The sequence below is a fragment of the Hevea brasiliensis genome, chromosome 8 (genome assembly GCF_030052815.1).
Source record: "Hevea brasiliensis isolate MT/VB/25A 57/8 chromosome 8, ASM3005281v1, whole genome shotgun sequence".
Classification (NCBI taxonomy): Eukaryota; Viridiplantae; Streptophyta; class Magnoliopsida; order Malpighiales; family Euphorbiaceae; genus Hevea; species Hevea brasiliensis.
Window position 1 is genome coordinate 97,506,199 of NC_079500.1, and position 25,427 is coordinate 97,531,625.

The window sequence follows — 25,427 nt, forward strand, 5'->3', positions numbered from 1 at the left end:
GAATCTCTGTTTTAAAGTGGTTTCATTTTTAATTTAACTTCTCAAATGGTTTTCTTTAGTTTCCCTCAAAACTAAGGTGGCGACTCCTCACTCTTTCCCACTTCGGTGAGTGATCGTCCGGGCGACCGCAAATCCTATTGCGACAGCTTGGCGACTCCGCTGGGGAAACTAGGGACCCAACCCCAGTCTAGAGGTCCAAAAGTAGGCTTAATTTTTGTCCGATCAAATTATATTTAGAGGGGCTCACTTGGCGATGTCTTATATGCTAATTATTATTGCTACTAACTATTTTGTTTTGCCTGTTCTATCTCCTACAGTGCTCTTCATTTCAAAGAAAAAGGAAAAGAAAAAATGGAAAAATAAAATCCCCCTGAATTGGGAAGAGGTAAAAGTGTCCCTTCACACACTGAACACTTACACAATATCCTCACCCACTATGGTCCTAACCCGGGCTTTCTTACCATTTTAGGAAAGTAGGAGGGGGTCATGTAGCGGTACCCGTGGGTTTTACCCCGTTAGTATCCGTGAAGGCTTCTGCTCAAATTGAAACTCGTTCTATTTACCGTGATACCCGTGGAATTTTCCCGACAATATCATGGGGGTAGAATGGGGCTCTACTGTTTACAGTAGGGGCAATTTGGGAACCTGTGGCTATTAGAAAAATTAGATCCTGAGCTAAACCGTCACGATAGTTGAAAGCCGTAGTAAACTACCTTATAAGATAGAACTAATCCAAATAGGTAGCGCTTACAGATCGTGAGTCTCCTATTATATGACAAAAAGTGACATGTTTACTCTTACCTTGCTCTCTTTTGATTTCCTTCGTTCATTTTGTGAGGGTAATCTTGAATTTATCAAACACCTACACATTTTCCTACTTTGATAAATGTGTACGTGTCACCACAACAAGATGATTCAAAATTACCCTAATTTGTCTTACTAACGAATCTTCTCAGTGCATTACCAAACCAAGAGTTTGTAGAAGGATAGGCATCATTTTTATCATGGCATCCTCGAGTCGATCGAAAAGGTTCGAATGCTAAACTTTGGTCCGACGGCTCATAGTCCGTACCCTCCCAAAATGATGCTTTCGAGGCGCCGCTAGCTCGCTACCTTCACCGGATTTGGATAAAATAGAGGTCAAAATGAACAACCTCGAGGGTCTAGTAGATGGAGGTCGCTTCGATTAGGTCAAGGTACGCTTTGAAGAAAAGTGCGGAAGGATTGCAACCTTAATGCAAGTCAAGGTCCAAATCCGGCATTAAAAGCCATGTTGTCGGTTTGGAATCCTAAGGCACGGAGTATTCTCTTTTAATGATATTGACACGGTCCCCACTATGGAAGAATATCGGGCATTGCCGGGATCCCATACTCCTTGCGTAACAGATCTACTTACACCTCGAGCATAGACATGCACTGAAACGGTTGGCACACATGTTGGGTTTTCCCCGGAAGAAGTGAAGTCCAGAGAAACAACAAAGGAACACGCATGGATGGTATTGGACGTACCTTGAGAAGCGGTTAGATCATTACCTCCAAGAGAAACAGTGGGATCAAGCTTCCATGGCACTCGCCTTGGGAATCTATGGTCTGATCCTGTTCCCGGGGCCATTGAGGATCATCACTTGCAGTGCAGTGGAGGTATTTTGGACAGTAGAAAGACAGGGGATCAATCCGATACCAGCAATTCTTGCCGAAACCTTGTTAACCCTAACTTACTGCAGACAACAGGGGAAAGGGTCCATTAAGTGTTGCTCTCAGTTGTTATACCTCTGGACTATCAGTCACATGTGTCCTGTGGAGACAAAAGGATTGACTTGGTACCTTGACCAGCCTCCCATTGAGAAGATGATCCGATTAGTGATCAGCCCGAAGAATGAAAAACAGTGGTGGGAACAGATTTTGAGTTTCAATAGCCATGATTACTGTTGGAGGAAGCTGTGGACGTCAAGCCAACCCGTTTTGATCGGTACAGGGGGTATTCAGTCGGTGTCCCTGATCGGAGTAACCGGATACACAAGTTACACTCCGGCATTGGTAATGAGGCAGTTCGGCTCAACACAGTCTATGATCAACATTGAAGAATACCACCAAGGTCGCTTCTACCACGAGCTCAAAGGAGAAGAAGGGTTGAAAAAGGCTCGCAAATCGTGGGAAAACGTCACTCTGATGGAGAGATCGCCTAAGGGCCCAAGCACCTCGGGCGATTATCTTAAATGGAGAGCTGACAGGGATCGAGAACATTCAACTGTGAAATTCGAAGACAGTAACCCGCTCCGAGATGTCCTATTAGAAGAAAAGAATGGCCATCTGGATGACTCACTACGAGAGGCTAATACTGAGAACTCACAACTGCAGGAACAAATAAAACAGCTGAAGGACCAACAGCAGAAACTTAAAAGGAAAGTAAGAAGACTTAAGGAAGAGGTAAGGGCCGAAAGGATGGGGTTCGAGGAGCAAGAGGTACAGTGGGAAAGGGAAAGAGACTCTCTCCAAGCTGAGGTAAAAGAAGCGAAAGTACAGAATAGCAAGTTTCAGGAAAAAATGAAATACCAAGAGGTACTCGCCGAAGAATATAAGCAAGAAAGTAAAAAGAAGAAGCTCGAATTGAAAGAACAAGCACTACTCATCAACGATATCTTGAAAGAGTGTGCTAAAGAAAGGAAAGAGAAAGAAAAACAAGCTGCTCTCTATCAAGGACTGAAAGAGAATGTTGACCAGCTGGAGAGAACAATAGCACAGGGAAAACGAGAACTATTACCTGAATCCGAGTACGCTCTGAAAGCATTTGACCCCGCCAAGCAAGAAGAAAGGTTATATGAGTATCTCAGAAAATGTCATCTTATTATAAAGAATCTTCCAGAGCCTAGGCCAATGTAAAAGATACGATGTACAAATTACTCAGTTAATGAAGTGATTTTTGGACCATTGTTTAGCAAAATTTGTGAATGAATAGTATGACTCCCGTAGGAACTTCCTCGCTAGGGTTATGTGAAAAATTGAAATGCGCTATATGGACAGGTATCATAAATGCGCATTCAATCCCGTCATTCACGGTCAGACTATCGAACGATGCCATGATAAAGTTGAGGCGATTATCCTTTTGCAGACTCCAACCTGGCTCTCAAACGCCACTGTATCCTTCGTCCGGACAAGGGCTTTTAGTTTCTTTGCAAAACTCAAATTCATTTAAATTTTTTTATTCCTCACAGGAAATCAATATTGATTCAAACAAGGCAAGTCTGACCAAACACACGGTTCAACCCAAGCGAGTGTACTTAACAAGATCTCGAACAAGGAAGATAATGGAAAATCAGGAGCAAGTACAGAACCTACAGGCAAGGTGTCTCCGAGTTGAAAGATCACTTTTCGAAATTATGAGACTAATGAAGGAAATGTCTCGTAACAAACCTACTGTAACCTAGCCCACCATTACCTCCTCCGCCCCTACAAAGAAATGATCCTCGACAAGCTTCAACCTCTTTTACCTTTCGCCTCCCATTCGGACCCGACAATCATCACAATCCGGTGACCATAAATAATGACCCACCTTTTTCCTATTACCCACTGCCTCAAATGCCGAGCCTCACCATTCAATCCCGATCCTCCAGCTTTACTCCACCCTCGGCTCAGTTGGAGGAGCATATCATACAGGGGAAGGAGAAAATAGGGCGTGAGATAACGAGAAACTATCTCGCCCTAGAAGAAAGATCGAGAGAGCAATAGAGGGGCTGAACATGTATGGTTCGATCGATGTGTCGCCACCGAGATTGGTGCGGATGTGGTGGTACCACCCAAATTCAAGGTTCCGGATTTCGACAAGTACACCGGAAACTCGGATCCCCGCATCCACCTGGCAACCTACATTGCCAAAATGTCTGCCTTAACGGAAGACGATAGACTTCTCATTCACTTCTTTCACGAGAGCCTCTCCGGAGCAGCTCTGAGATGGTGCATACAATTGGACAGGAGCAAGCTACACTCCTGGAAGGATTTAGCCGATACCTTTCTGAAGCAATATAAATTCAATTGTGATGCGGCACCCACAAGGAGGGACCTCCAGAACCTGGTACAGAAAGACCGGGAAAGTTTCAAGCAGTACGCCCAACGATGGAGGGAGAAGGCTGCAGAAGTATATCCTCCAGTGACCGACAATGAACTTTGCTCCCTATTCATCGAAACATTGAAGGCTCCCTACTTCAACCTGATGATTGGCAATACCTCCAATAGCTTCTCAGATATCATCCAAGCCGGTGAGAGAATTGAAGCTAATCTGAGAATAGGAAGACTACAGGAGTTGGCTGAAAACCCTGTGAAGAAGCCCGCCAATTTTGGCAAAAAGAAGGAAGGTGATGTACACTCTGTCACCCGTCCAAATAATTACCCCCAATTTCCCCAAAATAACTACCGGCCATATTCCCCCTCTCATGGCCAAACCATCGCCAACATTCCACCTCCTTTCCCTAATTATCCACAACCACGCCCACAATACGCCCCACCCACAAATTTCCAACCAAGACCACCTCCTCCACCAACTCAACCACGACCACCACAAAATAACCCGAGACCTCCAAGGAATCCTGATCCACCCCTTCCCCTCCCTCTCAGTGAAATATACCGATACCTTGTCAGTATAAACCAAATCGTACCAGTCCCTTTGGACCCAATCCAGCCGCCGTATCCCAGGTGGTATGATGCCACTGCCCGGTGTGAGTACCATGGAGGGGCACAAGGGCATTCAACCGATAACTGCGGGGCACTCAGAGGGAGAGTGCACGCTTTAATCCGGAACGGGTGGTTGAAGATTGAGGGGAATGGTTCCCTCCCCAATGTCACCTCAAATCCACTGCCCAAGCATAATGCGGTAGTGGTGTAAATATGATTGAGTCCGAGGAGAAGGATCGACACCGGAAGTGGACAAGTTGGTCCCTTACTTCAAAGAAATTTTTGCCATATCAGTAAGAGAGGGTCACCTTTGCCCCCAGGCAACGGGATTAGAGGAGAATACGGGGTGTCCTTACCATGGAGGGGCAGCTGATCATGAGCTGCGAGATTGTGAGGGGTTCAGGCAAGAGGTCCGGAACTTATTGTCTTTTAAGGTTCTGAGATGTCAGAAGAGGTCAAAGACGGAAGGGGAAGTGAACACCACAAGATACAGCCAGAATACCTCTACCTCCAAACCCAGAATCACCTTCTCACCCCCGGTAGCCTCACCGCCGGTAACGGTTATCCGAACTCCACCTCAGCTCCCCATCACCAACACTCATGCTGTCCCTTGGAACTATAATTTCCAAGTTTTTACTCAGGGAGCGTCAAGCAGCACATCCGCTCCTAGCCTGGCCTCGCCTCCGGCACCACCAAAACCATGTTTTGCTCCTCACGAGCATTTCAGATGACTTATGATGGACCTACCAAAGAACATCACTCCCCAAACCAGTTCTCGTCCCGTTATTTCAACAATATCCTCTCCACATGAACAAGAAGTCGAGTTTATAACTCGAAGTGGAAGGTGTTACGGGAACGAAGAAAGAGAGAAGAGGAAAGGGAAAGTAAAAATGGGAGAGTCGTCAAAAAACACGGAAGAGGAGGTTGAGAAAGCAGGGGAAGCAGAGCCTGTTGAGCATAGAGAAGAGGAGGAGCTGCTGCTCCAAATAATGAAACAGAGCGAGTATGACGTAGTGGAGCAGTTGAGGAAAACCCCCGCCCGAATATCACTGTTATCATTGATCCTGAGCTCGGAAGTCCACCGACAAGCCTTACAAAGAATCCTGGATCAAGCCTTTGTGAACCCCGACATTACTCCGGGGCAGTTTGAGAAAATAGTAGGACAAATCCAGGCATCCAGCTCTGTAGCCTTTTCTGAAGAAGAGGTAGATCCCGCAGGCTTAGGGCACAATAAAGCTCTGCATGTAACGGTGAAATGTAAAGGCTGTATAGTGGCCAAGGTCCTCATCGATAACGGATCAGCCCTCAATGTACTGCCTAGCGCTACCTTGGCTAGATTGCCAGTTGACCAATCAGACATACGTCAAAGTGCTATGGTGGTGAGAGCTTTTGACGGAACAAGGAGAGAGGTGCTGGGGGACATTGACTTGCCAATCCGTGCCTGCATGTACTTTCAATATCACGTTTCAAGTGATGAACATTGAGCCGGCTTACACTATGTTGTTGGGGAGGCCGTGGATCCATTCTGCGAATGCTGTTCCTTCGACTTTGCACCAGAAGGTCAAATACATTAAGGACGGCAAAATCATCACAGTAAGGGGCGAAGAGGCCATACTGGTCACCAAGCCGCAATCACTCCCTTATGTGGAAGCAGCCGAGGAGTCATTGGAAAGTTCTTTCCAGGCCCTTGAATTGCAAGATACTGGGAAGGAGGGGGCCATGGCTATGGTGGCCAAAGTAATGTCAAGAAGCGGTATGAAGAGGGTAAAGGCCTAGGCGCCACATTACAAGGGATTGTCGAGCCTATACCGCCATTCGTAAGATAGGCCGTTGTGGTTTGGGGTATGAGGAGGATGCCTCGTGGATGGGCGATTCGATGAGGAAAATGCTTCGGATCGGAGATTTGACCGTAAGATGGGAAAGGTGAAAGTAGTCCGAGAATCACGGAAATATTCACCAAACCGGTAATTCAACATCCGCAAGTACGGAAGAATCACCGATGATCCATCCATAGATGTCATCCAACCGATTCCTTGTATGAGGCCCTAATTTCACCCATGGTGAGGAGCAGAGCTTGACAACCGGACAACGGAGGATATCCTGTACTCAATTTCGAGTAAAGTACCTCTGGTTATCTACACTTGATCATTTTGTCCATGGTGACAAGTGTAATAATCAGAAATGGACCTTTTCTTATGGCATTAATATTAATGAATTGATAGCGCATTTTAAATCCAATACTCTCTTTCCTTTTTAATTCCATCCTTATAACATGTTCTATTCTTTATTCATTCAGGACCATTCATCAATTAACACCTAATAATCCAATAGACTCAGAAATTCCTCTGGTTAATTTTGAAATCCCCATAACTGCCATTACTTCAAGTAATTCTGAGGAAGACCTTACAGAAGAAAGCAATGAAAAAGATGAACCCTCCCTCGTGCCTTGTGAAGACGAAACGCGCACAATAAACTTAGGCACGGAAGAAGTAAAAAGGGAACTTAAGGTAGTGGAGAGTGAGGAATTGGGAGATATGATCGGTCTGCTTAAAGAATTTCTCGATGTGTTCTCTTGGAGCTATGATGACATGGTCGGTTTGGACCCTCAGATAGTAACGCACAAAATTCCCTTGATCCCGGGGACAATCCCGGTAAAACAAAAGTTAAGGAGAATGAATCCCGACACACTGCTTAAGGTTCGGGACGAAGTCAAGAAACAGTATGACGCCGGGTTCTTAGAAGTGGTCAAATATCCCCAATGGGTGGCTAACGTCGTCCCGGTGATGAAGAAAGACGGGAGAGTCAGGGTGTGCGTTGACTACCGGGATCTTAATAAAGCTAGTTTGAAAGACGATTTCCCTCTCCCCCACATTGATGTGCTAGTTGACAATGCCGCGGGTTTGGGCAGATGTTCGTGTATTGATGGGGCATCAGGGTACAATCAGATCCCAATGGACGAGGAAGACAAGGATAAAACTGCTTTTATCACCCAATGGGGGGTATTCTGCTATCGGGTCATGCCATTCGGGTTGAAGAATGCCGGGGCTACTTACCAGCGCGCAATGGTCACATTATTCCACGATATGATGCATAAAGAAGTGGAGGTGTATGTGGATGATATGATCATCAAATCCCGGGGAGAGGAGAGCCACGTTCAGGTGATAAGGAGGGTGTTTGAAAGGCTCAGGAAATATCAGTTGAAGCTGAACCCTGCTAAGTGCATATTCGGAGCTAGATCGGGAAAACTGTTGGGATTCATAGTAAGCGAGAAAGGGATAGAAGTGGATCCAGACAAAGTTCGAGCTATTCAAGAAATGCCGTCCCCAAAAACAGAAAGGGAGGTGCGCAGTTTTCTGGGAAAGCTGAACTACATTTCGAGGTTTATTTCTAATCTCACTGCCAAAGCCGAGCCTATTTTCAGATTACTCCGGAAGAACAACCCTACCCAATGGGATTCGGATTGTCAAAAGGCTTTCGAGACAATCAAGCAGTATTTGTCAAATCCACCAGTATTGGTCCCTTTGTGGCGTGTGCCTTTGATCCTGTACCTGGCAGTCCAACAGAATTCTATGGGGTGTGTTTTGGGACAACATGATGATACCGGCCGAAAAGAGAGGGCCATTTATTACCTGAGCAAGAAGCTCAATGAGTGTGAGTCAAGGTACTCTTTCTTAGAAAAGACTTGTCGCGTTAGCACGACGGCAAATCGCCTTAAGCACTACATGTTGAATCACAAGACATGGCTTATCTCCAGGATGGATCCTATCAGATACGTATTTGAAAGCCCATTCGTGCCGGGAAGGATAGCCAAGTGGCAGGTTATACTCTCCCAATACGACATAGTCTACATGACCCGAAAAGCGGTGAAAGGTAGCGTGATTGCGACCTCCTAGCGTAAAAAAACCCTATCCAGATTATGAAGCTCAATTTCGAGTTCACGATGAACATATTAATGAGGTAGACTGCAAAGAAGACGAGCCAACCGATGTATGGGAAATGTATTTTGATGGAGCAATTTATCAGAAATGGAATCTGAGTCGCATTAGTATCCTGACGGAAAACATTTCCCGATAGCCGCTAAATTGGGGTTTGACTGTACCAACAATGTCGCAGAGTATGAAGCTTGTGTTATGGGTCTACATGCCGCTATAGAAATGAAAATCAGAAAGTTGGAGGTGTACGGAGACTCGGCTCTGATAATCTATCAAGTCAAGGGAGAATGGCAAACTAAGGCTCACAAGTTGATCCCATATCAGAAGTACTTCATCGGAGTTGATCAAGAAATTCAAGAAATCTCTTTCACTCACCGAGTAGAGACAAGAATCAATTTGTCGATGCCTTAGCTACTCTAGCTGTTATGGCTCAAATCGAAGAAGGGCAGACGTTTCAGACGTTGAAGATTAAGGTAAGGGACGAGCCAGCCTATTGCTTCATGATTGAAGAAGAGCCCGACGGAAAGCCTTGGTATCATGACATCCTGGTCCATCAGAGAACTGCAGAATTCCCTTGAGGGCAAGCAAAAATGAAAAGAAGATGATTCGAGGTTAGCATTAGGTACTTTCCCAAAGGAGAAACCCTATACGTAAGAAGCTCCAACGGCGACCATGCGAGATGCGTAGATGCAAAAGAAGCAAAGAGAATCCTCTTTGAAACTCATGAGGGAAATTGTGCCACTCACGCCAATGGTCACATGATGGCGAAGCAAATCATGCGACGTGGGTATTTTGGACCACAATGGAAAAGGATTGCATCGAGTATTTCCGAAGTGCCACAAGTGTCGACGACGCAGATCCGATAAACGTGCCACCTCACAAGTCGCTCAATCTCGTCTCACCGTGGCCTTTTGCAATGTGGGGCATAGATGTGATTGGTCCCATCAATCCCAAGGCATCCAATGGGCACAGATTCATCCTTGTAGCCATCGACTATTTCTCCAAGTGGGTCGAGGCGACATCCTATGCTCACATCACGCAGAACACGTTTCTCAAATTCTTCAAAAACAATATCATCTGCCGGTATGGTCTACCGAATGAAATTGTCACTGATAATGCCAAGAACTTGAATGGTCCGAAGATTCAGGAATTATGTGACCAATACAAAATCCGACACCTCAATTCCTCCCCATACCGTCCCCAGATGAATGGAGCGGTGGAAGCTGCAAACAAAAACCTCAAGAGAATAATCCGGAAAATGACGGTCACATATAGGGATTGGCATGATATGCTTCCCTACGCTCTTCACGCATACCGACTTAGTAAGAACCTCGACCGGGCAACTCCATACTCACCGGTCTACGGATGGAAGTCAGATGCCTATTGAGGTTGAAATCCCGTCCCTAAGGATTCTGAAGGAATCAGGGATCGATGAGTCAGAATGGATCCAGTCAAGGTTGGATCAGCTAAACTTGCTGGATGAGAAGAGGTTAACCGCAGCATGTCACGGACAATTATACCAGAGAAGAATGGCTAGGGCATTTGATAAAAATGTACGCACACGTGAATTCCAACCCGGGGACCTAGTACTGAAGAAAGTGCTGCTGAACCAAAACGACCCCCGGGGCAAGTGGTCACCAACCTATGAGGGACCCTATGTGGTTAAAAAGACATTTTCCGGAGGAGCCTTGATCTTGACCCACATAGACGGTGAAGAATTCCCGAGACCAGTCAATGCCGACACTGTCAAGAGATACTATGCATAAAAAGGGGAAAGGGTGAAAACCCGAAAGGGCATACAAAAAAAAAAAAAAAAAAAAAAAAAAAAACCTTAGCGGGGTTAAAAACCAAAAGGGCGTCCCAAGAACCAAAGTGGAGAAATAAGGAAGAGGGTATGAAACCGCGAATAGAGAAGAGACCGTTAAGGCATGAGACTCCGGAGAACTCGAAATAATGGCAGTTAAAAGACTTCAAAACTAACCATAAGGAATATGTGAGATCTATCTTGTACCTTTTCCTCTCCTTTGAAAGTCTATTCTTTCTAATAAAGTTATACTTCATTCCTTCTGTTGTTATTTTCCCCATGCGATCCTTTCTCTTTGTTTAATGCGCTATTAATTAGTTAAAATTTTTGCCATAAGATTTGAATTTGAAAATTGATAACCTCACGTACTTTATTATGAGATTTGCAGGAAATAGCCTTCAAAAAAAAAAAAAAAAAAAAAAAAAACTTCTAGAGGTGAAAACCCGAAAGGGCGCACAGTCGAATGGACGAAGAGAAAGTGAAAACCTCCAAGGGCGCGATCCGAAGAGTAAGAATAAATTCGGGAATGAAAAAGGGGCATCCGAAAGAATGAGATCATAGGTCAGGTCTTGCAACTCCTCCTCCATTAATCATCCGCCTTCGTTATCTTGTTAAGTACACTTCTTCAGGGAAAGAACTTCATGTGTCAGGGTTAGACTCGCCTTGTAAGTTGATTTTGATTTCCTGCAATTTAAATTTCTGCCATCAACCTCTGGTTCCTTGATCTAAGTTGATTTTAATTTCCTGCAATTTAAATTTCTGTGATCAACCTCTGGATCCTTGATCCAAGTTGATTTTAATTTCCTGCAATTCCACCATCAACCTTTGGATCCTTGATCCAAGTTGATTTTAATTTCCTGCAATTCCACCATCAACCTCTGGTTCCTTGATCCAAGTTGATTTTAATTTCCTGCAATTTAAATTTCTGTGATCAACCTCTGGATCCTTGATCCAAGTTGATTTTAATTTCCTGCAATTCCACCATCAACCTTTGGATCCTTGATCCAAGTTGATTTTAATTTCCTGCAATTCCACCATCAACCTCTGGTTCCTTGATCTAAGTTGATTTTAATTTCCTGCAATTTAAATTTCTACCATCAACCTCTGGTTCCTTGATCTAAGTTGATTTTAATTTCCTGCAATTTAAATTTCTGCTATCAACCTCTGGTTCCTTGATCCAAGTTGATTTTAATTTCCTGCAATTCCACCATCAACCTCTGGATCCTTGATCCAAGTTGATTTTAATGTCATGCAATTTACATTCCTGTTATCAACCTCTGGTTTCTAGATCCAAGTTGATTTTAATTTTCTAGGTCATTAACTTAGGTGTGCTTTAGTTCCCTAATTTCAAATACCTAATCGTCCAAAATATGAGTCGGAATCTTTACATAATTCCTATACGGAAATTTTTCCTTTAATTGAAATTATGTAAAGAGGGGCAGCTGTCGACAGCATATTTTGGCCGATCCCTAGAATCAATAAAAATTCTTTTTGAACAACTAATCACGTTTCAGTCCCTCTTTGATAGGCGGTCACATTTCCGATCTCTCCTCACAGAATTGAATCAATGCTAAGTCCTCACATTCATTAAAGCCTCGCGATCTCTCAAAATCATTTTACCGACCTCTCAAACCCGATGTCGGATTCGGACTATCAAGAATATTCCTGATCTCTGTTGATAAATGAATGAACTGGCACTAGATCTTTTCCTACCAGTTTTATTGCCGACCTCCTTTCCGAAAGTTTAAGAGCTAAAGTTTTGGTTCGATTCCGATCTTAAGTGTTCGAGTTAAATTTTCAGTCAAGTTCCGTCAAAGCATTTCTCCCTACCAATCTCATGTTTAAAGTGCTTTCCGATCTCTCATACTTAGATTAATAATCACATTTAGTTTTTGTTTTGCTGTGCTCATACAATCAAATACTCAGACAAATAATGGTTTAAAATTTTCCGATCACAATCATTCATTGAACAAAAGGCATTCCATTTCATGTCATAATTTGTACAAGTTATTCGGCTGGGGGATCACCCCCAGCCTGATCTACATTTGGATCACTCTCCCTCTCTCCCTCACCTTCGGCTTCATCCTCACTGTCTTCATCATTGTCCTCAGGAGCCACGTCTGCCATCCAAGAGAAGTCTTCTTCTGGGTAACGCTTCTGGAGTGCGGCCATGAGATCCTTGTGAGCCTTCACATAGGCCTCGGCTATTCCCGTCACCATCTCTTCATCCCTCTCCTTAAGCTCCTTATCTTTCTCCTTAAGCTCCTTATCCTTCGCCTCGAGTTCCTCTATAAGTTGAGCGACTGAGCGTCGTTGGCGTGAAGCACCTGGACTTCCTTAAGAGCACGGTCCCTCTCATCCAAAACACGATTCTGTTCGGCCAACCGGTCTTCATGGAGCTTTGCCCGTCCCTCGACTTGAGATATATAATCCCGAGCGGATGAGAGTTGGGATCGGAGGGAATCCACCTCCTGATTCTTCTTCCCGATCTCCTTACCTGTGCGCCGAATCCTTTCCGGATCATGGTGCGTTCACTAGACACTCCACGTTTAAGCTCATGGTCCGAGTCAATATGTCGCCGAGACCATTCTCGGGATAGCTGTCCCGATCCTCCGAAAAGAAGATGGTAGACCCGTGACTTTGGCGAAATCGAGTTCTCCTCGATCAGGTTATTCCTCAAGCCGATCAAGATTTGAGCGCCCGAGAAGAGGTCCTCCCAGAAGCTTGAGTAGGCCCCCCTTCCCTGCTTGGAACAACTGCAAGAGTCGGAGGTTGCTCCTCCGATCTAGGAGGAGATCGGGTAGCTTCAGTGGTCGGCGACCAAGGTTGAGGTGGGTCTCTTTGTATCTCCCGGGTTCGTGACCGGTGTTTGAAGTCGTTCAACGCTTGATCTCCTTTATCTTCCGAGATCTCTCTCCTTCTTCCGTTTCCTAAAGCCATCGCCACCCGCCATACCTGCACAAAGAAAAGGTTAGTGAGATCGCTAAGGTCGTGAGAATTGAGATATAGAAAATACCGATGCCAAGGTTAGAGAGCGGAAGTTCGCGGTCTTGGCCAGTGAGCAGCTGAACAGTCCAATGGTGTAGCTCGGCAGTCACCGCATCCAAACAAGAATACTTTTTAGTAGCAGCCTCACTCTTCAAATCCATCACTATTAGGCTTTCATCTTGGCTCAGGGTGATGTGATTCGGAAGCAAAGGTCCACGTACCACCAAATGGGGAAGTCCTCAAAATGGCTCGGATCTTTGCTCCTCACAATGAAGAAACGATTCTTCCAATTCTTAAGAGACGAGGGCAGATCGGAAAAGAGCCCGCAACGAGGCTTCGCCTGAAAGAACCAGTGGTCATCGTCCTTTCGGCGAGATAGCCGGTGCAACTCGGCGAACACCTTAGCCGTAGGTCTGATTCCCTTTAGCTCGGCATAGGCCCTAAGGCTACTAAAATCCGCCATGAGTTAGGGTGGATCTGAACGATGCTCGCCCGGTGAAGTTTTAGGACCTCCTTATAGAAGTCATCCAGGGGGAATCGAAGACCGGCCTTTAACTGTTCCTCATACACCATGACTATGTCGTTCTCTTCAAAGGAGTGATCGACACGAACATCGCCATGGCACTTGATCAGTTCATATGAATCAGGACAAATGTTGTATTCTTGAACAAACGATTGCAGATCGGATTCCCGAAGAACCGATGGAAGCTCGTCTATAGGAAGGGTCTCTCTCCTTGAAGGTGGTGCAAGCCTTGATGGTATGACCCGACCCCGACCTGGAGCAGAGACCCTAGGGGGTTCAGGTTGCGTGCTTGGCCCGACCGCCTCTTCTTCATCAGACGATGACCATGAGAACTGAATGGAAGGAGGGCTCGCCGCTCTCTGACCTTCGGCACCGCTCATTTTCAAGAAAAAACAAAGAACTTAAACTAAAAAGAGGATTAAAGCCCTTACCGGAGTCCGACGGTCGAGAAACCGGAGAAAATGAGAGAACTTGAAGTTGTGAGCAGGGATTGAAAATGGAATGAGAGAACAACCGCTAACCCTCCCTATTTATACTAGTCCGAGCATTTAATGCTCGCGAGGTTCTAGGCGCATCGATTGGTGAGACTCGACAAATGTTTCGACACTTCTCTCAAATATCCGAATGTTACGAGATCGGTTAATTGGAGATCGGCATAATAAGTTAGATATTTTGAATAAAGGATCGATTAGGTGTCGTTCGGATCGTAAACCGATCGGATAACCACATTAGAGATCGGAAAATAATCAATGCAAAAATAATAAGATGATAACTGCAAAATAAAGTCTTTATTTGCAAAAAGATCGGATTACATCATTTGGGCGATCTCTAGAGATCGGATTACATTAACATTGGATCACATCATTTCTGTGATCTCTAGAGATCGAATTGCATTGAAAACAAAATATACCATTTGGGCGATCTCTAGGGATCGGATGACAATGGAGGTCTAACTACATCATTTGGGCGATCTCTAGAGATCTGATTACATTTTAGGATTACATCATTTGGGCGATCTCTAGAGACCGGTGGAACATCCTATCTAAAAGGCCTATGTCAAAGCCAAGTCTCGTGGCTGAATCAAAAGACGTGTTTGACCAGGAGACCGGCTGTTGACATCAGACCGATGTGCAGCTCAGAAGGGGTGACTATGACTCTCATGAAGATGAGAGACATCGTCACCGATGTTACCACTTGAAACCGACCCGCTGTCGGAACACCCAATGTGATGAGAAACCGAATGAACTCAGTTGAGCGACTGGAGATCGGTACAACCAAGGTCAGCAATATAGATCGGTCAAATCCAGTCCTCTCACCTTCGTCAGTTAAGGTCATTCGATCACCGGGATCGTAAATTTTCAATCGGTGAGTAAAGAAGTTCATCGGAAAAAGATCAAAACCACAATCATGGCCTGAGCGACCGCCGGAGCAGCTAGAACAAGGAAAGCAAGAAAGGAAGAGAGAAAAATCAGATGAAGAAATGTCTCTGTCAACAGGAGTATATATAGGGGAAAATGAGCATTTATTGCTGAGCGGAAAACGAAGCGGGCGCTTCGAGAATCGAGATGCAATTAATGCTTGGACCGAATCCAGACTGGTTAAGGGATAATAGAGATCGGGAGATAGGAGATCAGTATGAGAGATCGGAATAGGAGCTAGGGGAGGGATCGGAAGACAAAAAGAATAAGACAAATCCCAATAACCGTCGTCAGAATCAGAGCCGAGGTAGTTAAAGCGTGGCAGACGAGATCTCCACCGCACGCCTAAGAATCGCCCGCACGTCCGACAGTGCCGTGGTATGTCATGACATCCCAGACATCCCAATCTCCACCGTTGATCTCACTTGTAAGGATGAATCCGAACCCTTGGATCAAAAGAGAAGACGACAATACCAGCGTTTTTCACTCACCCTCGGATCATTCGGACAAGAGGATTCAAGACCGTCGGATTAAAAGAGGAAAAGGACAAATATTTTGAGAAGCGATCTCAGCCATTCGTTTTGATTCTCTTTAATTCCTAAACATCCGATCATGTACTTCAAAATCTTGACCCTCCATCTCCCTCAAAATGAATCCTGACCCTTCATGGAGAGCACCCGATTCCTATAAATACCTGCATGAAAAACTGTTCAAGGGACGAAACAAACGAACGGAAAATATAGACAAGAGGCTGCTATTATCGTGGAGGAACTCTGAAACTTCATTCAGTTTGTTACTCTGCTTTGTAGTGATTAAAAGACTTTTGAAACTAGTTTTCGGAGTGTTTTCTTGGAAAAGGTTTTGAATCTGGAACTCCATATTTCCAGTTTGTTCATTATCGACATCAACTCTCAGCCGATCAATCCGCCATCTTCATCACTATTTACCATCTCATAGTTATTTCAATATATTTGGCTCCTCACAGGTAAGAGCTCATACTGTTGTTTACGTTTATTTTCCACACTTCCTTTGTTCTTTATACATCTGCAACTTCCTTCAAAGATTATTTTGCACTAGAGAACCTCAAAAGGTGTTATTGTAGGAGTTCATGCTACTGTTTTATTAAGTGTCCACGTTTATTTTCCGCATTTTCCTTGTTTTCTTACATCTGCGATTTTCTTCAAGTTTACTTTTTGCACGAACGATCCCCAAAGAATGACACTCCTAAATCATTTCTTTAGTGATCAGTTTATTTTTATTAATCTTCATCATTTCTGAAAGCAAGTTTTCTAACTCCCAGTATGTAAATGTTTGTGTAAACGTAGGCAAATGCGAATTAGAGGTCTATTTTTAGGTAATAAATGAATAACACGTCAGGAAAATAGCCAAACTATTAGGCTGACATAAATGGCAGATCAGCAAAGAGGCCACAAAGTGAGACAAAACCAAAGTAAACGAAATAGAATAGATCGGTCATTAACAGATATTGGTAAAAATGAATATCTGGAAGGTCGGTAAATCAAGTCTAGTTTTCCCCGTCTAGCCAAAAGGTATCGAGAAGCCTTATCCCTGACATCTTTGAACGCCAGGATCTTTAACTTTAGGTTCTTAGGACATCAAAATTCAGGAGATCAGAAAAGTCTTTTCAGGCTCCTGTTAACTTAAAAGAGGTCGGAGGAGAGTTCTTATCCGCTATTAACTCAAAATTTTGCTAACTATTAAATAGGGATCGGAGTAGAGTTATTATCAGGTCCCAACTCGAGACCTAAATAACTTAAAAGAGATCGGAGGAGAGTTCTTATCCGGTCTCAACTTAAAATTCTAATAACTATAAAAAGGAGATCGGAGGAGGGTCCTTATCCGGTCTCCCCTCAAAACTTCAAATAAATAACTTAAAAGAGACCGGAGGAGGGTTCTTATCCGGTCTCCCCTCAAAATTTTAATGAACAACTTAAAAAAGATCGGAGGAGAGTTCTTATCCGATTCTCACACCCGTTCACTAAGGTTGTCTCATTTACTTATGTATCTGAGTGATCCAAATTTAGTGAAAAATCAAACATTCCTTCTACCAAGAGGATTAACATTGCCGCCTAAGCCCTTCTAACTAATTTGTAAAGGACGCAGAATTAAATCTACTTACCCTTATTAAGGGACGAGGTGGGGTGCCTAACACCTTCCCCACCCGTTTACGGACCCCGAACTTAGAATCTCTGTTTTAAAGTGGTTTCATTTTTAATTTAACTTCTCAAATGGTTTTCTTTAGTTTCCCTCAAAACTAAGGTGGCGACTCCTCACTCTTTCCCACTTCGGTGAGTGATCGTCCGGGCGACCGCAAATCCTATTGCGACAACCATGAGTGAAATTCGGCCAGCATGTGTATGGGGGTATATTTGCATGGTTTGATAGATTTAAATACATATGTGAGCTTGTTTGAGATGAAGAAACATGTATGTATGCATGGAATCAATCAAATGCAACAATTTAGTGTGGTTAGGGTTTGGATACTTAGGGTTTAGAGACCAAAAATGTGAAGAAGTGCTAAATGATGTCTTTGACATAGTTTAAGGAAAGAAATGATCATTTGTGACCTAATTAAGTGTGTTAGAAGTGTTTGAATCAAAGTCAAATTCGGATTGGGTATGCACCATGACCAAAAGTCAACTTTGAGGGACCAAAAATGGAATTTTACAAGTCCAATGGATACAGGACCAATTGGGGATGAAAATAGGCACTAAATGACACAATTTTCATTTAGGAAGCCTGCCCAAAAAGTGACTAAAACCTAGTGAACAAAGTAACCGAAGTTGAGAAATCGCAGGCTGTCACTGCACAAACTGACCAAATGAACAGTGTTTGTTCATTTGGTCATAACTCGAGTTAGACAAGTCAAAATGACCTGAAATTTTACCAGTGGTTAGATGAAATATATACCTAAAACTTTCATGAAGAACACCAACCCAAATTATGCCATTAACCTAATCAAATTACTGAGCAAAGTTGGTGACCTGAATCTGCAGACTGCAGATTTTCCATTTGAATAGTAAAGTTTCAATAGCTATAACTCTCTCTAGAAAACTCCGATTTAGGAGATTCTTGAACCAATGGAAACCTAAGACATAGTAGAACATTTCATATGAAGAGAATTAGACCAAATTATGAACTTAACTTGATCAAATTACTGAATAAAGTTAGAGCAATAAATCTGCAGAATCAAATTCTGCAGCATGAACAGTAAACGTAATTTGCTTATAACTTGAGCTACAAAACTCCAATTGGGGTGATTCAAAAAGGAGAATAAACTTAAGACAATAAGAAACATTTTCTATGAAGAAAGTTTTGTCAAATTCCAATAGTAAACTGACCAATGAAACAGTACAATTAAGGACACAAAAACTGAAAATTTGGCAATTTTGCCTAAAAGACCTAAGTTTTGAGAAAATGACCAAAACCAGCAAGTTTGGTGACCAAAATGTGGTATGTGTGTAAAGTTGGAATTCCCATACCTATTAAGACTTAGAAAGTCAATAATTTGACTTGAATAGTGCAGTGAATAGTAACCCGAAACACAAAATTTCAAGAACGTCGAATTTAGCACGTTAGAGCTAGGTAAAAGTGAAGTTAAATTTATTTTTGGATTTATGCTAAGTTATGGTACTGAAACACTGTGAAATTGTGTGTTTCAGTGGAAAGGATACTGGGACAGAACCCGAGGAGTCGAGTTAAGGCCAACAGGCGACTCGTTTGAGGTTTGTGCACAACGTATACTTTTTATAATCATCTTTTGCATACTGTTTTGAATAATGTGAAATATTGAATTATGGCATTCTTATGATGTTTAATTTAAATTGTGAAAGTTATTGTGTATATTTGAAATGACAATGTTTAGTAAATTGTTAAGATAAGTTTTCAAACCACAGTGTCATGACCATATATTTGAACACTTCACTAGCACGACTAGTGGAGGTAATTAGTTTCGAATTTTGATTCCTTCTCTGGAGAAGTGTTGAGGTGTGCCAGTAGAAGAGGATGTGAATGGATATCCATATATTTGAGCTAGCTAGCCTTGTGATGTGATTTCTCTTTAGCCTCTGACTATTGAGATTCTATTTGTTTCGAATGGCATGATCTAACTGTGGGTTTTATGAAATGTGTTTTGATACTTCGAAATGAACTTGGTTTGCATTAAAATCTCATAATTCATGTTTTGTGTTTAATGCTCATGTTTAGTCAAATTTTAGTATGTTGTGCAACACTGAGTCCTAGTACTCAGCGATAGCTTTTATTGCTGTCGTAGATTTAGAGACTAGAGGAGCAGCAGACTGAGCTGCTAAAGATTGAGGATCATTCAGCTTGAAGTCTTCGGGTATAATTTATACCCTAATTGTAAATATTTCTTTTGATGTATGTATTGCATATAAATGTATGGACATGTAAATGGATCTTGAGCAGTTTGTACAAAATTTGTATGAAGTTTGTAATAAAGTTTAGTTTGTATTTCTTTTGATGTAAATTTTGTAAGGATGTATATAAATTGTTTTGTCTCAAATGAAATATGAGTGGAACTATTTTATTTAATTTGAATGAAATGTATTGCTAGTATTTTGAGGAGTATTGAATTTTGAACTTGAGAAATTGATTGAAATGATTGTGAAATTGTTGAAATTGATAGAGTTTGATTGTGAAATTGAAGTAGTGATTGAGAAAAATTTTTAGAAGTGCTTTTTACAGGTATTTGAAGAACTGTTTTCTCAAAATACAGACAGAACTCTGTCAAAATTTTTATAAAATTTGCGGAAAAATAAAATAGGCCAAAATTTCCAACTAGCTTTCAACTTAATTACATGTTTTAAATACTTATTAGAAATGCTCACCACTTATCAAAAATAAGAAAATTGTTTTAAAATCCCTTGTAGGGTACTTAATGAGTTATTGGTAGGTGAAGTTCGATAGTTCATTAGGTATTCTACGGGATCATGTTATGCCTTACAGAGGGGTAAGATGTGACAGTTTGAACCTAATAACCATTAATCAATAAAATTAAATAATATATATATATATATATATATATATATATATATATATATATATATATAAAATTAAATATAATTCATAAATTTTTCATAAAAATAAATCAATTCAAAAATCGATTATGTTCGATTTGATTCGATTTGAATATATAAATTATTATTCGGTTCGATTCAGTTTAATCGATTTTTTTCTATTTAAAACCAAATCAAATCGAAATAACTGAAATTTTTATAATATAAAATTGAATCGAACTGATTTAATTTTAAAATCGAACCGATTGAACTAAATTAACTCGATTCGATTCAATTTTTCAATTTGAGCAGAATTTTGCTCAGCCTAGCGCAACTTCCATTAAATCAAAGTTGGATGGAAATGAGCCGTGTCAAAGTTTTAACTTTGAAAAAGTATGAAAGGCCAAATGGTTGCAAAAAAAAGTCCACACATTTTGTAAATTTTTTCTGTTTTTGTTAATCTTTTTAGTTTTATTAATTTATATTTAAATTTACACATTAGTTTAGTAAAAAAAATTTACAAGTAATTAATAAAAAAAATTCAATTCACTTTAATTTTAGTTAATAAACCATTGGTTCAGTTACCTTTAAAACGTAACAAAATTAATTGAAATATTCAAAATTTTAATTAATAACCATTTTACAGTTTTTATCAATAATATATAATACTCTTGTTGACAACTATATTTTTTTTTATATATATGAACAATTTATATTTATAATTATATTTCTATTAATAACTTATAGTTGTCAATAGACTAATATTATTTTTTTCTGACTTTTTAGTAATAAAATGTTAAAAGTAATGAATTTTTTTATTATGTTTTTCAATTTTTTGTTAATTTTATTTTTAATTAAAATAATAAATAACTTTTAATATTTAAAATTTAAAAAAATTTATTAGATGATAATTTCTTTAATCTTAATTAAAAAATATATAAATTTATTTAATTTAAAACTTAAATTTGAATTTATTTAGCTCTCTATCAAAACATAGAAGTAAATTGACTTTTCTCATATATCATAGAGATTAGGGGGTCCCATTAAATATTCCTTGTCTCCTTGATGGTAGTGATCCATTCCATAGCTGATGAATAATGCTAGACCAAGACCATCCCCTCAATTATTTTAGGGCTAATGAAATTATCTTGAGATCCACTTAATTTTTTTACGCATTGAGCTAATGAAATTATCCACTTAATTTTTTTTAATTTATTTAAATTAAAACTTGATTTTTTTAAATAAGAGATAACCCAAGTTAGATAATTAAAATTTAATCTTGAGATCTTGTTAATCTTAAAAATAAATTTAATATTATTAAATTAAAGTTGATTGTTACACATTGAGACCAAATTACAAGGATTTTTCTTTTCTTTTTCTTTCCCTTGATTTAGTGCTTTCTTTTGCCAATAATAAAAAATAAAAAAAGAAAAAGAAAGTAAAGAGAATCTCAATAAGAGCCAGCGCAACTTCCATTAAGGCAAAAGCTGGACTTGGATGTAAATGTAGTGTTCCATTGGCATTAATATTATTTTAAATATTATTAAAAAATATTTTATTATTTTAATATTTTTATTATTAAAATCTATTAAATTTAATTTTAAATATTTTTTTAATAATAATTAATATATTTAAAAAAAAATTTCAATATTAATACTTGACAGATTTGTAAATAATTTGAAAAATACCCTGACCGACACATACAACTGGCAACATCTTTGCTCCGCGCATCAATTCCGAGCATGATGGATGATGCCCAGCAAAAAACAGTGCCCAAACTAGTCATCTTGGAGATTCTTTGATTGCAATTCGACCCTGAAAGGAAAAGAAAAATGGTTGAGGCTATGGTTTCCTTTGCCATTGAAAGAATCGCTGATGTACTTGTTCGTGAAGCAAGTTTACTTCATGGTGTGCGAGATGAGGTTCAGCAGTTGCAGACTGAACTGAGGGGGATTAGATGCTTCTTGAAAGATGCAGACAGCAAGCAAGATCAAGATGAACGCGTTCGCAACTGGGTAGCTGAAATCAGAGATATTGCATATGAAGCAGAGGATGTCATCGACACCTTTCTTCTTCTCAGAGCTGAAACAGGCTCAAGAAAAAGGGTATGTGGACTCATCAAGAAGATTACCTCCATGTTCACTAAGGTTCCTAATCTCCATGAAATTGGAACCCAGATCAAATCCATCCAAGCTAAGATTGTGAGTGTCTCTGCTAATACGCAGAAGTTGGGCATCAAACTTGATGCAGAAGGAGAGGGGTCTAAATCTAGAAGTGAAATGCAAACGCGATTGAGAAGATCATACCCACATGATCAGGAAGATGATGTTATCAGCTTGGAGGCAACCATCAGAGATGTTAAATCTCAACTGTTGATGATGGAAGAGCAAGGCCTAGTTGTTGCTTTGGTGGGAATGGGAGGGCTAGGTAAAACCACACTCGCCAAGAAAATATACAATGACATTCATGTGAGGCAGCATTTTGATTGTCATTCTTGGTCTTTCTTATCTCAGCAGTTCTCCACAAGGGATGTTTTGGTTGGTATTCTGATGGAAGTTGCATCTAAGCAGGATAAATTTGAGTTGGTAAAACTGGAAGAGGAGAAGCTTCTTCAATCGAGGTTGGAGAGGGTGGAATACGAAGTGGATAGAATGGAAGAACAAGAATTGTCTAAATTGATGTCCAAACAAAAGAAAAGGATGAAAGAAGAACAATTGTCTGAATCGATGTTCAAATCCATGTTGAAACAAGAGAAAAGGATAGAGGAAGAACAATTGTTTAGATCGATGATGAAACAAATGAAAGTAGAACCCATGTTTAATTCAATGTTGGAAAGGATGAGAGAAGAAAAACTAGTTGAAACACTCTTTGAAGTGTTAAAGAGGAAGCGATACTTGGTGGTTCTTGATGATATTTGGAAGAATGAAGCTTGGGATAGTTTAAAACATGCTTTTCCTTCAAAGGGCAAGGAAGGGAGCAAAGTTTTATTGACCACTCGGAACAAAGAAGTTGTTTCTTATGCCGATCCATGGAGCTTTCCAGTGGAACCGCCTCTTCTAACAAATGATGAGGCCTGGGAACTTCTCAGCAGGAAAGCATTCCCAAAAGCTATTCTCATCAAACATGGTTACTCGCTAAGACATGAGGAGTTGGGAAGGGAAATGGTGAAAAAATGTGGAGGATTGCCTTTAGCAGTTGTTGTACTTGGAGGTTTATTGGCAACAAAGAAGACATTGATGGAGTGGGAGGCAGTGCACAGAAATATTAATGCACAATTCGTCAAGTGGGAACAAAATCATCAATATGGAGGAGTGTATGGCATATTAGCTTTGAGCTATCTCGATATGCCTTTCTATTTGAAACCATTCTTTCTCTATTTTTCTCAATTTCCAGAAGATTGGGAGATTCACAAGAGAGTATTGATTCGGATGTGGATTGCTGAAGGCTTTGTGCCACGAGTGGAAAGAGAAGGAGAAGAAACAATGGAAGATGTAGGCGAGCAATATTTGGAAGAGCTTGTGGGCAGGTGCATGATTCAAGTGAGTCAAAGGGATCACACGGGAATAGGCATCAAAACATGTCGCGTTCATGATCTGATGCGAGACATGTGTATTCTGAAAGCTAGAGAGGAGAATTTTCTTGGGATTTTTGAGCACTACCGAAAGAATATTGTGGCGCGAAGAATTGCTATACATCCTGAAATATCCCCAGAATTTGCTGGACAGTGCTCTGTACCGTTGCAGCAAGGAAGCAATCGGGGCCTTCGTTCTGTTTCCTACTTCCTGGAAGAGCAAAGGTATTGGTTGACTGTTGATCAAAGAAATCTCATCTTCAAGGATTCCAGAATGCTCAGAGTATTGAATCTTAAGGGTGTTTATATCGGAAATCTACCAAATGAAATTGGTGATCTGATTCATCTGAGGTATCTTGGATTACGAAAAACTGAATTATCCTCGGAAACATCATTGCCAATGTCCATAGGTAAGCTGAGGAGCTTATACACCCTTGATGTACGAGATAATCAATTAGGAAGACTGCCTGATGTAGTGTGGACGCTAGAAGATTTGAGACATTTACTGATAGACTTGCATAATATTCTGGGGCATTGTCAGATGGATACATTAAGAAACCTGGAGACCTTGAGGTGGACACACTGTGAGAATCTTGTTCGGAAAAATGCAATGCAGAATTTGACTAATCTTCGAAATTTAGCAATCGATTTCAGGAGAAGGGAAGAAATTGATGGGGTTATGAAATCTCCAATTTTTTCAACAGGTCGTCTTCGTTCTTTGAACATACAGGGAAAGCAAAGCTCATTTCCAAACTTGGAGCCACTTTCTCGTTGTCAATGTTTAACGAAGCTAGAGTTGAATGGAATTATACCAGAATATCCAGAGTCGCTCAATCACAACTTGGGATATCTACCAGCAAGCATCACCAAGTTAATTTTGAGTAATTCTCGGTTAATGCAAGATCCCATGATATTTCTGGAGAAGCTGCCTAATTTGAGGTTTCTATACTTGGAGGAGAATTCATATAAGGGAACTAAAATGCTCTGCTCTGCACAGGGGTTTCCTCAACTAGAGATTCTTAAACTTGAATTTCTTACAGTATTAAAAGAATGGGAAATAGAGAAAGGTGCAATGCCATGTCTCAAGATTCTGCACCTAGAAAAGCTGCGGGAATTGAAGATGATCCCTGAAGGATTAAAATTTGTCACTAACCTCGAAGAATTGAAAGTCGTTAACATGACAGAAACATTTGCGAAGAGGATTAGAGTCATAAATGGAGTGGAAGGAGAGGATTTTGAAAAGGTGCGACACATACCCTCCATCTCAGCCTGATACTCTCCACAACAATCTACCAGTCGCCATGGTTGATGAATTGGTAGCGGACCCAGAATACTTGGTGGAGGACTACTGACCATTATTACATTCGGATGTGATAAGCTTTGTTCTTCGGTTACACAATTGATCACATCCATCAGATATTTATGTAATTTTATTTTATTTTTCCCTTTTCTTCATGAATTTAGATATTGCAAATTCTTGATGGTAA

The 25,427-nt window shown here is 40.9% G+C and overlaps 1 protein-coding gene across 1 annotated transcript; it reads left to right on the forward strand.

Moving 5' to 3' along the window:
• Positions 1 to 22,038: 22,038 nt before the first annotated feature.
• Positions 22,039 to 25,427, forward strand: LOC110652208 (putative disease resistance protein At1g50180). The gene has a single exon (XM_021807765.2). The coding sequence runs from the start codon at positions 22,202 to 22,204 to the stop codon at positions 25,211 to 25,213; it is 3,012 nt and encodes a 1,003-aa protein (XP_021663457.2). The 5' UTR covers positions 22,039 to 22,201; the 3' UTR covers positions 25,214 to 25,427.

What these genes read in the sequence shown, in the direction of transcription:
- LOC110652208 (XM_021807765.2), top strand. Translation starts at nt 22,202, where the DNA reads ATGGTTGAGGCTATGGTTTCCTTTGCCATTGAAAGAATCGCTGATGTA.